At 36.4% G+C, this 14,040-nt stretch overlaps 1 protein-coding gene across 2 annotated transcripts in view; it reads right to left on the bottom strand.

Annotated features, from left to right (window-relative positions):
• VRK1 (vaccinia related kinase 1) overlaps window positions 1–14,040 on the bottom strand; it is an 85,707-nt gene that overhangs the window by 30,367 nt on the left and 41,300 nt on the right. For both annotated transcript variants that reach the window (XM_025392687.1, XM_025392688.1), the window contains exons 4-5: window positions 5,408–5,477; window positions 4,231–4,318 (exon numbers count right to left, since the gene is read on the bottom strand). In XM_025392687.1, coding sequence (XP_025248472.1) covers window positions 4,231–4,318; window positions 5,408–5,477 — 158 coding nt within the window. The remainder of the gene's footprint in view (window positions 1–4,230; window positions 4,319–5,407; window positions 5,478–14,040) is intronic.

Below are 14,040 nucleotides of genomic sequence, written 5' to 3'. Positions count from 1 at the left end.
AGAGTTGACTAACATTAAAAGACAAGATGCTGAACAAGTAACTCAGAATTCTATTCATTTTTGAATTGGAAGAAAATTAGAAAATCATCTTGTCTAAACATCTTTTAATAAATAAAATAACTAAGGTCTTCAGAGGTAAAGTGATTTGTCCAAGGTTATAAAATTAGTCAGTGGTGGTCGGGCGCAGTAGTTCACGCCTGTAATCCTAGCACTCTGGGAGGCCAAGGCTGGTGGATCACCTGAGGTCAGCAATTCAAGACCAGCCTGGCCAACATGGTGAAACCCCGTCTCTACTAAAAATACAAGAATTAGCCGGGCATGGTGGCAGATGCCTGTAATCCCAGCAACTCAGGAGGCTAAGGCAGGAGAATTGCTTGAACCTGGGAAGCAGAGATTGTAGTGAGCCGAGACTGAGCCACTGCACTCCAGCTGGGCAACAAGAGTGAAACTCCATCTCGGCGGGGGGGGAGTGACAAAATGTATTCATTCATGTAGGATTTCCTAGCACCCTGGCTTGTAAGATAATAAAGTGAAAATGGTAACTTTGACTTCCTGGTTTCCTCTGTATAACAGGTTTTGAAAGGTTGAGATGAAACCAGGGCACATATACATGTTGGCTTTTACTAAATAGGTGATGTGTGTAATGATTATAATATAGGATGAGCATCTCAAATCTGAAAATCTGAAATCAGAAGTGCTCCAAAATTAGAAAGTTTTTTTTAGTGCCAACATGATGCTCAAAGGAAATGCTCATTGGAGCATTTTGGATTTCCCATTTTCGGATTTGGGATGCTCAACCAGTAGGTATTAATGCAAATATTCCAAAATCCTTAAGAAATCCCAAATCTAAAATACTTCTGGTGCCAACATTTCAGATAAGGGATACTTAAGGCCTGTAATACACAGGTAACAAAAATACAACCTCTGTAACAGCCTGAAAGATGGCTAAAACACAACTGCTTAATTCAACATGGGGTCTATCAATAAATTCTATTACATAGGTCTTTGTTTTTATTCACAAATCACCCTACCACCATTCTTATTAAGCCCTTAATCTTGTCACCATACCTAAATCATAAACATCAACTGAAACATGATTCCACAAATTTCATAGAAACCATTACCACATTCTTCTGGAAAGACAGCTCTATCATTGAGTAGTAAAATGGAAGTTATTTCTAAGTAACTTCTCTAAAGTAAAACCTTTGATGTAGACTTTTCTGGAGACTTGAATAAAAATGTGCAAGTAAAAGAAAAATATACATCAGTATAAATAATTTAATAATGGTAGCAGCTAACATTGTTCTAAGCCCTACATACATATTAATTCAAATGAGTTACAAGAAAAACTAAGGATGTCTGGTACGGGAGGGGGCTGGAAGAATAATCTACTTTCTATTTCTTTACTTTCTAAGACCTACGATGATTCTTTTTAAGAGCTTCAACCTAAAAAGCAAATCAATGCCTGATATATGACTAACGCCATCTTTTAAAGGAGACATTTCTAGCAACCTCATTTTATAGAAGAAATGGGCTAAGAGGTAAAGTCATCACTAGTAAGTGGTGAGTTAAGACTTAGACTGTGTTCTCGTGTGTCACCACATTCTAAGGCACTTCTGATCCACACCAGGGAAGTTCTTTCCAGCAGTACCCTCGTCAGTCAGCTTACAGTGTCAACCTTGGACCTAGTTAGCCCCCGGTCACCTCACAGGAGTTATACAAACAAAAGCCCTGTTTAACTGGTTCCAAACTTTATCATAAAATGGGTGATAAGAATGTATATGGTAAAATGTGATATGACAGTTTGGGCTACTTTTAAAAAGACCATCATTCTTAAGCAAAATATCACCACTGACAAACAAAAATCATAGACAAACAAATGAAACCAATTATGATAATCACAGTGATGATGACTGCAAGAAATATTTCCTGGGCACTTACTATGTGCCCCTTATAATTTACATGTTTTCATTTCATCTTCACAGTAATTCATAAAGTACTATTATCCTCATCTCACAGACAGGGAAACAAGAGAGACAGAAAGTTAACTAGCCCATGACCACACCTGATGCAGTCAAGTACAATCAATCTAGTGCTAGATTTGTTTGGTGTTTAGGTTTTGCTGCAATATACTGTACTTGGTGTTTGTTTTTGTTTTTGTTTTTGTTTTTTTGACGTTTATATTGAAATTATGGAAAGAGGAAAAGGCTGTTATTCCAAGTGGAAAAATGCTCTAGCCCCAGGCACACTTCTCTTCCAATCATCTCTATGAAATGTGGTTTCCATAACGTACTGTTCCTTCGAAATATAACTATTGTATACTGGAGCACACAGTCAAACAGATTTGCTTCCTAGCAAGTCATCACTAAGGGTTTTTCTTGTCTTACTCCCCTTTAGACAGTCTTTAATTCACCATGTAAACCATTTCCCAAATGCCACCTTCACCACCGTGTCACCTCATCCCTTGCTCAAGAGCAAGTGATAGCTTCTGACTACCTACTAGACATTGGTTCCAAACTGTTCCTTCCTCTATGGGTCTTCATTATCTGCCACCGACTTTTTCTCCAAGTTTACTTCCTTCTCTCTTACACGCATGCCCTCTTCCTCTGCTAGAGGAAGACGGCCATTGAGTCATACAGTAGAACAGAAGTCTATCCTTGTGCTCACGTTAATCTCTCGCTAAGGATGCTATTCCGCCTCCTCAATGATTTTCTAAACCAGTAGGTTTTAACATTTAAGCGATTAAAGACCCCTTTGAGAGCAAAAGCTAACATCTATGTTCTACATATACTCTTGTAGCATTATACTTAATCATCATTAAGTGGTTAGCTGTTACTCCATTTCACAGATAAGGAAATTAAAGCAAAAAATTGCCCAAAGTCACACACATTTTAAAGGGCAAAACAAGGTTTTAAAACTAGGCAGTCTAGCTCTAGAATCCTTGCTCTAAACTAATCCTTGCTCTATAGTATTTCTCAAGAAAATATTATAAAAACTATAACATATTTTGCTATCCCAGCAAAATCATATAAAATAAAACGTTCAACGTGACTTCAGGAATCCCCACACTCCCTAAGAGAGGCATGGTTCCCACGTAAACAACACTGGCTGCCTACCCAACTACTACCCCTCCTCTTAATCCTTTCTAACGGAGCACCAATTTGGTTCTGGCATTCCATCCTTTTCCACATGGATCACTGTGATCACTTTGTCCTTGCCAGTGAATAGTTTAAGAATAAGTATTGATAAAATTCTGACCAAGAAAACATGAGAGGAAGTCTGCCACAGGGCTCCTGGGAAAGCTTTCTTTGCCAGGAAAGTGAAACTCACAACACATGATAGATACCATTTTCTGCCCTTGGGTACTGTGCCTGCATGTGAAGCCTAGAAATGGAGCAGCCACCTGGCGACCACACAATGGAGAACTAACAGAGAACAAAACTAAGATGAGGAGGGCAAAGGTGCAAGATAAGGAACCTGGGCCCTTGATGACTGCCTGAGTCAAAGTTTTCCTTTACTTGCAGCTGAAATCATCCTAAGCAATGTATCTCCAGTTCCAAACTAAATCTACCCTTCACGTCTCAGCTACCAAAGCCTTACTCCATGAAGTTCCATTGATTCATTCAAATATGTATCAAGTGCTGCTTATGCACCAAAGTATTAGAGGTTTTCTCCAAATAAACTATCCCAAAGAATTCGTTCTCTCTATTCTCTGAACTCCTAAGACACACAAATCAGTATCATACAATTTTGCACTTAATTGTTCTCTAATTGTTTCATACATATTTGCTTTCACTCACCAGCTACACTAAATCCCTCATAAAGGGTGAGCCTGATCTGGTGTGGGCAGATTACGTATCCAACATGAAATACCAAATGGAATCCTGAAGGGGTTCCCTTTTGCATAAAGAACATAGTTTGTTTATTTTTAAGGGCAAAGGAAAAAATGCAGGGTCTGTTTGGCTTTGTTCCTCCCTGTCAGTTGATATTGCTCTGTAGAAGTCCCCTTACTAGAGAGGCACCCCTATTCTAATAGGGCATTATAGCCTGCTGCTATGGAAAGCAGAGGACAGAGATAACATCTTATTCCTCTCTGTCACATACATTCCACATAGTCTAGAGGGAGGCCTAGTAATATTGTAAGTGATCAGAAAATAATTACTGACTAAACCAACTAAATAGCGAATGTTGCAAAAGGGAAGGAGAAAGACAAATCACACATATTTTTACCTTTTTCCATTTTTGTCATGTAGACCAGACCCCCAATACTTAGGAACACCCAGGTACTTCAGCTTATGGGTACGAATCCATTTCTGAACTACAAATTCAAACAGATCTTCGTGATTTCAATTGTTATACATAAATGATAATTTTTTTAAAAATCATTAAGAGCAAAATGTATTTAAACATGCAATAAGAATTCGCCTGTATTCATAAAAAAGAAAATGAAGAATACAGTAATGAAAAGCATTTTACAATGAAAACATTTTTATTAACCTACAAAACTGTTATCCTGCCCTTAAAATTGTCTTTAAAATGAAAAATCTATAAAAAGCATTTTTTTAAAAAAATCACAACCACAGTACAGTCATTCCTTTGTTCTAGGGGCTTGGTTCCAGGAACCGCCACCCCTCAAGATACCAAAATCCAGATGCTCAAGTCCCTCATATAAAATGGTGTAATAGCTGCATATAATCTCCACACATCCTCCTATATACTTTATCTCATCTCTAGGTTACTAATAATACGTAATACAACGAAAATGCTGTATCAATAGTTGTTACACTGTACTAGTTTTTTATTTGTATTATTTTTTACTATTGTTATTTTTTATTGTTTTTTTTTTTTTTTTTTTTCTGGAATATTTTTGATCCCTGGTTGGTTGAGTCTGAGGATGTGGAATCTGAGAACACAGGGGTGGACTATCCTGAAGTTGCAGTTTATCTCTCTAATTACATAATGTTTACTTGCTTCTATAGGAAGACCTATTTTTCATACCAATCTAAGAGGTTTTTCTTCCTCAATATAAAAGTCCTCAACCAGGAAATCAAGATCTAGGAGAGATGGAAAAAGGACAGAAGGGACTAAAGTAACTAGGAGAGGTTCTGGCTCTCTACCTTGATATCTTGTTCTAGTTCAACAATAATTCTCAATGTTTAACAATATTTCCTAAATCATAGGTCATTTATTATTAACTTTATTCTACATATCAATACAGATAAAATCTTGATGCAACAAACCCATTAAAAGACCAGAATTCTTTCATACAAATCTCATGTAAGTGGAATTTGTAAAGCAAAAAAATAACAAAGAGTCATAAAAAATAAGATATAATGCTCTAGGTCTTGGCTTAAAAAAAAAGTTGGTCATTTTAAAAGTGTAAACGTATGTGTACTGTACTTCTTACTTTGCTCCGGTTTTGCAGCTCGTTGGTAGAACTTTAATTCAGTAAAAAGAGGTCCATTGTCACTGGGTTCCTTAAAATATAAGAGTTAATTAGTACTAGCAGTAGTTAAAATTACTGAGATATTTTCAACGAACCTTCAAAGAAGACCAACAAATCTATTTTTCTGTCCAATGTAATTTTGATACTTAAGTTTATAACTGTGTTAAGTCAAACTCCTTAGAAATGTTCAGAGAAATATTAGTCTATATTTCTTACATTGCTCAAGTTCCATTTCTATAAGTGATATATTATATAAAACCAGATATATAGCTCAGCCCACAGAAGTTTAAGAAAAATGTTTAAACTAATTTTCATCTTTATTAAGCTTTCCCTTAAGCAAAGATGAGCAACCATCTTAACTGTATCACCAAGGGGCTACAAGATATTTCTCAGATTTAATAAAATTTCAATACCTGATTTAACCAATTAATGCCAAAATCCCATTCCTTTCCTGTTTTCATTACAGTTATATCTACTTTATCAGGACTGGCAAAAACAGACCTTACCACAAAGAAGAGTGCATATTCTGCATCTCCTTAACAAGCATGCACTGTCCACTAACCTGCATCCTTCCTTTCTGCCACGGATTCCTACGTTTGTCAAACCAAAGAGCCATTCAACTTATTTCCCACATGATTTAAAGTCAAGAAAAACATGGGGCTCATTAACAATTGTCTTCTACCAACGTTATGGACTACATTCATTTTATATTTTTAGAGATACTAACAATTAAAATTATTACTACAGAAACATACATTCACAAAAAGGTATTTGCACAAACAAGAAATGACAGCCTGTCAGCAGTTTTGTCTTAAGTAAATATATGAGTGGAAAAGATCTTATAATTCTGTGGACTTTTTAAATAGTAAATTTCATCTGATTAAAATTAGTATTTATTTAATGTTTGGTATTTTGTGTTGGTCATTATTTATCGGGAATCAGAAAGAAGTATTTAAAGCAGTGAAAACTTCAAATGAGGAAACCAACATTTTTAAACTAATTTTGGGGTTGCTTTTCTTTTTAGGAGGTATGAGAAAAAAATTATTTTGGGCAGAATATCTTGTGTAGCTGGAGTTCAAAGTTAAATAGAGCATTGGGGGAAGTGAGTAATGAGGCCTACTATCTTAAATGAGAGATAATTTATAGTTTTGGGTTACTAGAGATGACTTTTGCAAGCACTTAAAATATGTTCACCTTTTCTTCACTGAAGACATCCTCAACTGTAGAAAACCACTCCACACTCTCTGCTCTAATTATCTCAGATTTCTTATAATTCAGAAAATAGGAATCCCCAATTAAAGTACTTAGAGGAAGGTGGGCATGGTGGCTCATGCCTGTCATCCCAGCGTTTGGGAGGCCAAGGCGGGTGAATTACTTGAGGTCAGGAGTTCAAGACAAGCCTGGCCAACATGCTGAAATCCCATCTCTACTAAAAATACAAAACTTAGCTGGCTGTGGTGGCGGCAGGCACCTGTAATCCCAGCTACTTAGGAGGCTGAGGGAGGAGAATCACTTGAACCCAAGAGGTAGAGGTTGCAGTAAGCTGAGACTGTGCCACTGCACTCCACCCTAGGAGACAAACCAAGACTCCGTCTCAAAAATAAAGTACTTAGAGGAAAACTGATTAGCCAATCTGCAGAGTCAGGCAGTTATGAATGAGCATTTAACAGCAAATGGGCAACACACGTTAACACTTGGATCACAACCTGAAAATAAGCTTGCCTTATTTGTTACAGGTAAGTACACTTTTCACCCTAACCTTGGAAGACAGTAGTATCATGGCTTGGCATGCATCAACTCCTTAAGAAGTAGGAACTAACCAACATACTGAAAAAGTATGAGTGCTGATTCCTTAATTTATGGACTCAGCACCCAAGTTTCTCTATAACCTGTGGCTCCTTTCCTAGCAGCAACAATAGTTTGACACTTGCAAGCATCTGCAAGAGAAACTTGCAATGTTTCCAGCCAATGGCTAAGAATAGGTCTTCGGTAGGAATCACAGAATCAGTGTAAGAAACAGAAATTCAAAAAGAGGAATTCTGGTAAAGTTCCTCTCCAAAGCTTACCTTTGGAATAGCTCATTTATATAATTCAGGTTTGAAAGAGGTTTTCCTAAGACAAATCAATATAAAATTCTGATTTATTCAGTTTCAGCCTACGTCATATCAACTTTAACTTTCAAGTTTTCCTTCAGGCAATAATTTATTAAACTTATAATAATGAGAATCAACCATATAAATCAGGCTATTATAATGAAAGCCCACTACAAGAAGGCTCTCCGGGCTCATTTCATACTTCTTCTAATCCAATAAACTTCCATTATCACAAAATAAAGGAGCTACTTCCTTGGCATTGCACTCTAGCCAAAGCTAGCTATTCCTGTTGAAGAAAATACCTTAACTCATAACTAAAATTTTATTAACATATTTCAAATCTAAAATACTCTGCCAACTCTATAATAGCCAAGATTTAGAAAAGAAATTGGGACTGACATTTTAACTAGAATATCACTAAACGTTTCTTTAAGACTTCTAAGTGTCAAAATGAAGATGACAACAGAAAAAAAATTAAAATGTGATACATTTCAATGGCACCAGCTAAAAGCAACTGGCTGCCATTTAAAAATGAAGCTGTACAAAATTTCTCCTTCCTACCAAAAAATTATGATATATGAATTAAAAATTCAGGTCACTTCTCATAACATCAGTGAGGAAAATGAAACATCAGTCTGCAAACTTCTTTCCAAGGACCTGTGAAATACAGATTCGTATCAGTTCACATCAGAAAAAGACGACGATACAATGACCTGTTAGGATACCAACCAAAAGCCTGACCTCTGCCTCTAGTTCTGCTATTGAAATGACTAAGGGTAAGTGCAATTCAAAGAACTACTAATTTCGCCAGGCGCGGTGGCTCAAGCCTGTAATCCCAGCACTTTGGGAGGCTGAGGCGGGCAGATCACGAGGTCAGGAGATCAAGACCATCCTGGCTAACCCGGTGAAACCCCGTCTCTACTAAAAAATACAAAAAAAAAACTAGCCGGGCGAGGTGGCGGGCGCCTGTAGTCCCAGCTACTCAGGAGGCTGAGGCAGGAGAATGGCGGGAACCCGGGAGGCGGAGCTTGCAGTGAGCTGAGATCATGCCACTCAGATCTCACTCACTCCAGCCTGGGTGACAGAGCAAGACTCTGTCTCAAAAAAAAAAAACAAAAGAAAACCCAAAGAACTACTAATTTCATATTAAGCCTGTCAGCAAGAGAACACAAAAGAAAATTTCTTTCTCCTTGCATTATCCAACTTATTATCAATTTAACATTTCTCTCTGCACAGTTACTTTCAGAAAATAAAATAATGTTTCTCCTGCAGGTCAAGAATTAAGGCCCCAAACAAAACCAGAGACCATCATTTGGTACATGGGAGAACATTTTTAATATGTGCCTAACATCTACCTTGAATGGGTATGTCTTAACTTCACTCCAATGCCAAATAAGAAAGTTGTGGGTTAACTATCTGGAGCTGTTTCATAAGGCAGATACATGTATTATCAGCAATAACCAATTTCTTGACAAAGCGTCCACATTAAGTTAGAAACCCTTACCAGCAGCACAGGGTACCTGCAAACCCCTACTGAAAACAAGGATAAAAATGTGCCTGCACACATGATTCCATTTAAAATAATTAAGGTGCTCTGTGTGCCAGATTCTACCAGTGGCTCTCAATCTTGATGCACAAAAGAATCACCTGGGAAGCTTTACTAAAAATACCAATAACCAGGCCCTGCACCCAGAGATTCTGATTATACTCTACAACCAAGATTGAGAATCACTGTTTGATATGCTAGTCCATTATTAAGTAAAATTTCACATTAGAAAATCAATTTACCTTTATTTCTTAAGTAACATTTGCAAGTTTTTTCTCTAATGATAAAATACATGCTCATTTTAGAAAATATGGAAATTCTGATATATTTTCTTCATAAATAGCCATTTTATAAAACCTTCATACTACATATAGAACTTTGTATCCTGCTTTTTTAGAAACAATTATAAAACTTCCCCAAAGAGTAGTACATGTTCTTTGAAAACATGATCTTTAATAGCCCATAATGTTTTAAATGACAAATGTTCATAAACAGTTCTGATTTTAATACCAGGAAGAACTGATACTCATTTTACATGTTTGCTATTTGGTGAAACATTTCAACTATTAATATTATAAAGTTGTGAGAAGGCAAATTATGAGTGGGCCTACTCTCTATGGTACAGACAAGACAGGAAAGTGAAGGCCATCAGGAAGTTGAGAGTAAATGAAGAGAGTAGTAAAAAGGCAATGGGCAATTAATGGCTAAAAAGTATTCAAAAGAATAAATAAAACAAGCATCTAAAGACCGCATAGGGAAAACAAACTTCATTGACAAGGTCCTTATCAGATAATTTAAAATTTAGTTAGAGAGACAGAATAAACACATTCAAAAAAACTAAAAACAACTAGTGGCATAAGAAGAATAAAATTCTAAAATAAATGTTAATACAATGAGTGCTATAGGTGTTTATTCAGGAGAGAGTGTTAGGGGAAAAGAAGCAAATAGAAGTTACAAATTTCCCCTTCAAAGGAAAGAGAAAGTCAATAATATTATGTTTTGTTTTATTTTTGGGGTTTTTTTTTTTTTTTTTTTTGAGATAAGAGTCTCACTCTGTAGCTTAGGCTGGAGTGCAGCGGCACCATCTCAGCTCACTGCAACCTCCACCTCCCAGTTTCAAGTGATTCTCCTGCCTCAGCCTCCCGAGTAGTTGGGATTACAGGCATGCACCACCATGTCCGGCTAATTTTTGTATTTTTAGTAGAGATGGGGTTTCACCATGTTGGCCAGGCTGGTCTTGAACTCCTGACCTCAAGTGATTCACCCGCCTCAGCCTCTCAAAGTGTTGGGTTTACAAGCGTGAGCCACTGCGCCTGGTCAGTAACATTGTTTTGTGTATGACATTCTTCTAGGATAACTACAATATCCAAAAAGTTACTAAAATATTAAATGCAAAAGAAAAATCAACTGAGTATTTATCACTGTCCTAATTACAAAGAGAAGAAATAATAAAGGATAATGGAAACAGAACTAAATCAGGAGACAGGAGATACACAGTCCTAAACTAGGTACTTGTTCTTAAACTTAAAAATATAATTCATTACCTTAAGCATATAGAAAATACCTGTTCCTGGCCATGTTTTTTCTTAACCGTGTAACTTAAAAAGGCAGTAAAAGTCAAGTTACACTGACTAACAACAGAAATACTTCTAATCACAACAGAAATATTTGTGATTAGAACAACAGAAATATTTCTAAGTACAATAAGAAAGCACATCATTCTAAGATAAAATACAACTTAAGTTCAGAGGCCATGTGCCATGGCTCACGCCTGTAACCCCAGCACTTTAGGAGGCTGAGAGGGAAGGATCACTTGAGCTTGAGTTTGACACCAGCCTGGGCAACAAAGCAAGACCTCATCTCCACCAAAAAAATCAAAAAGATTAGCCAGGCATGATGATGCATGCTGGTAGTCCCAGCTACTAGAGAGGCTGAAGCAAGAGGATCACTTGAAACCAGGAGATCAAGGCTGCAATGAGCTATAATTGCACCAATGCACTTCAGCCCAGGCAACAGGGTGAGACCCTTTTTCAAAAAAAAAAAAAAAGTTCAGGCTATACAGAACAAAAAAGACATGATTATACACCATTCCACCTACAAGATATGACACTGGCACACTTTCCTTCCAAGACACAGAAACGGCTATGCCAACTAACTGCAAGGGGTCAGAGGTAACCACATCATTTGAACCTCAACATTATGAGACGTCATAAGGAGACTTGCTTTCTTCTCACAACAGAACTCTTAATGAACCTAAGAAGAAACTCATCTTACCCATATATTTTAATATTTTAATTTGTATTATCAAAAACAAATGGACACAATATTCTGCAATTAAATACAAATGACCCAATTTAATAGTAAGAACTTAGTTCCTCTGATTTAGCAGCAGGCTGAATATTCCCAAAAAAATGTTATTCCATAAATGAAAAAGAAGAGAAATCCACAATGAAAGGCCATCATGAAAAGGGGCAGGAGAAATAAAGCACTGACACAACTTGAAAGGCATCACTTTGCTTCCGCTTCCCTGCACGAGGGAATAACTGGGATCCAGCCCTCCCGCTGCAAACAAAGATAAAAACAGACTTTAAAAAAACAAAATTTCTGTTTTCAGAAATTAGATAATGGGCAGGACAGGAGGACTGTGACCCCTAAAAGACAGAAAACAAAGTGAGTCCACGGCAGCCCTGGTTTTTTCTCCTAGAGGCCCTAGGAGTAAAAAGGAGGAGACTTAAGAGACCTACAGGGCAAAAGGGGGAAGACCAAACAGAGTGCCAGGTAGGGAACTCTGCTACCAAAATCAACAATGAGATTGGAAACTTTAAATTAAGAAACAGTGGGGAAAAAAACGAAAGACTACTATCTTTCATGAACAAAGACAGAAGAATGCTTAACGAAGTATTCACAAATCAGTTCTAGCAGTATGTAAAAAGTGTAATACACCATGACTAAGTGGAGTGTATGTTAAGAATACAAAGTTTGGTTAATACTCAAATATCAATCAATGTAACTGCCACATTAACAGAATAAAGGAGAAAAATCCTGTGATTCATCTCAGATGTAGAAAAAGCATTCAAAAAATGAATAGGCAAACTACAGTAGAAAATGTTTAAAACACATATCTGAAAAAGGAACTGCATCCAGAAAAAAACTCTCTTACTACTCAATTATAAAAAGCAAAACAACCCAGTTATTTTTAAAAGATAAAAATAAGAGGAAAGGGGCAAAAACGATGGAAGAGGCACTCCACAAAGGAAAATACATGAATGGCCAATAAGCACAACAAAAAACTGCCCAAAATCATTAGACATCAAAGTAAATGCAAACTGAAACTATAACTCACATCTACACGCTAACTGTAATGGCTAAAAAACAAATACACACACCTGACAATGCCAAATGTTGAAGAGGAAACAAACAGAACTGTCATATATTATTGGCCAATGTGTAAAAGAGCACAGCCATTTTGGAAATCTGCCTAGTACTTTCTTATAAGTTTAAATAGACATCTTCCCTATAAACCAGCAACTCTAAGTATTTATCCAAGAAAAAAACCTATGTCCATAAAAACACTTGTACAAGAATGTTTATAGAAGCTTTACTCATAATACCAAAAACTGGAAACAACCCCAATGTCTATCAAGAGAGCAATAAAATCAAATGATTGATACACCAACAATATGGATGAACCATTAAAACATTATGCTGAGCATAAGAAGTTACAAAACAATATATACCGTTTAATACCATTTACACAACCTTCTGGAACAGGAATAACTCATTCACGGCAAAAAAAGAAAAAAAAAACAACTCAAGACAAGTGGTTGCCTCCAACGGTGCAAGGGAGTAGGGTTTTGACTGATAAAGAACATAAGGAATGTTTTTAGTGTGATGGAAATGTTCTACATTTTAAGAGGTGAGGGATACACAGGTATATGTGCTTGTCAAAAGCCTTCAAATTGTTCATTTTACATCTATGTACTTCCCTGTAAAAATTATGCCTCAATTTTTTTAAAAAAGTTTAAAAATCACTAAAAAGGTCCAAAAAAGCTGACTCCTAACTCCTAAGAGATAAAATATAAAAGGGAGTAAAATGAAACAAAATGAAAACCTTCAGAGTAATCCTAATTCCTGAGTTCTGGCTGATATGGTTTGGCTGTGTCCCCACCCAAATCTCATCTTGGATTGTAGCTCCCATAATCCCCATGAGGTTGTGGGAGGGATCTGGTGGGAGGTAATTAAATCGTGGGGGTGTTCCCTTCATATGTACATCTATCCCGTTAGTTCTGTCCCCTTAGAGAACCCTAATACATGTATCCTGTAGGAGAAAAAGTAAGGGAGGAGTTATATGTTAATTTGCCCAGATAATACATCCTGTTGGTTCTTCTATTTAACCAAAACATATTCTTCATATGTATCAAATAACTTTGAAGAAGGGGAGTAACAAATGTTGGTAAGCAAAAAGGTACATAATTGACTTAAAAAATAGTTAAAATGTCTTCTAGTTTGCCAACATATAAATTGATCTGGCTGTTAGAAGTATGCTTATGTCAGACAGGATGTCGCCAATCTTTACTCATTACAAACTAATTTCAACATTATTATAGCAAAAAAGGCCCAACAATCACAACTAAATAATTTAATTTACAAAAATGGAAGGGGAAGAAAACTGGGAATAAACAGAAAAAAACTGACCAAGTGGAAGTCCAGAAGCAAATGCAAAATAAAATACAATAAAATTATATTAAATTAGTATACTTATAGGAGATAAATATAAAAAGTATCTGTAAAAGGAGCTGAAATTTCTTAAATGAGCTGAATATTTTTATTCCACATCTGCATGCCTCTATGCTTTCATTCATTTACCCCCAAATACCAGGACCACTTTACTTCAAGAGAGGAAATTTTCACACTCAAGTGATTTAAAACTATAAAGCTACTTTTGTGTCTTATTA

This window comes from Theropithecus gelada, chromosome 7b (assembly GCF_003255815.1).
Source record: "Theropithecus gelada isolate Dixy chromosome 7b, Tgel_1.0, whole genome shotgun sequence".
In the NCBI taxonomy this organism is placed as follows: Eukaryota; Metazoa; Chordata; class Mammalia; order Primates; family Cercopithecidae; genus Theropithecus; species Theropithecus gelada.
Note: the sequence above shows the minus strand (reverse complement) of the source record. Positions and strands in the feature narration are given on the sequence as shown.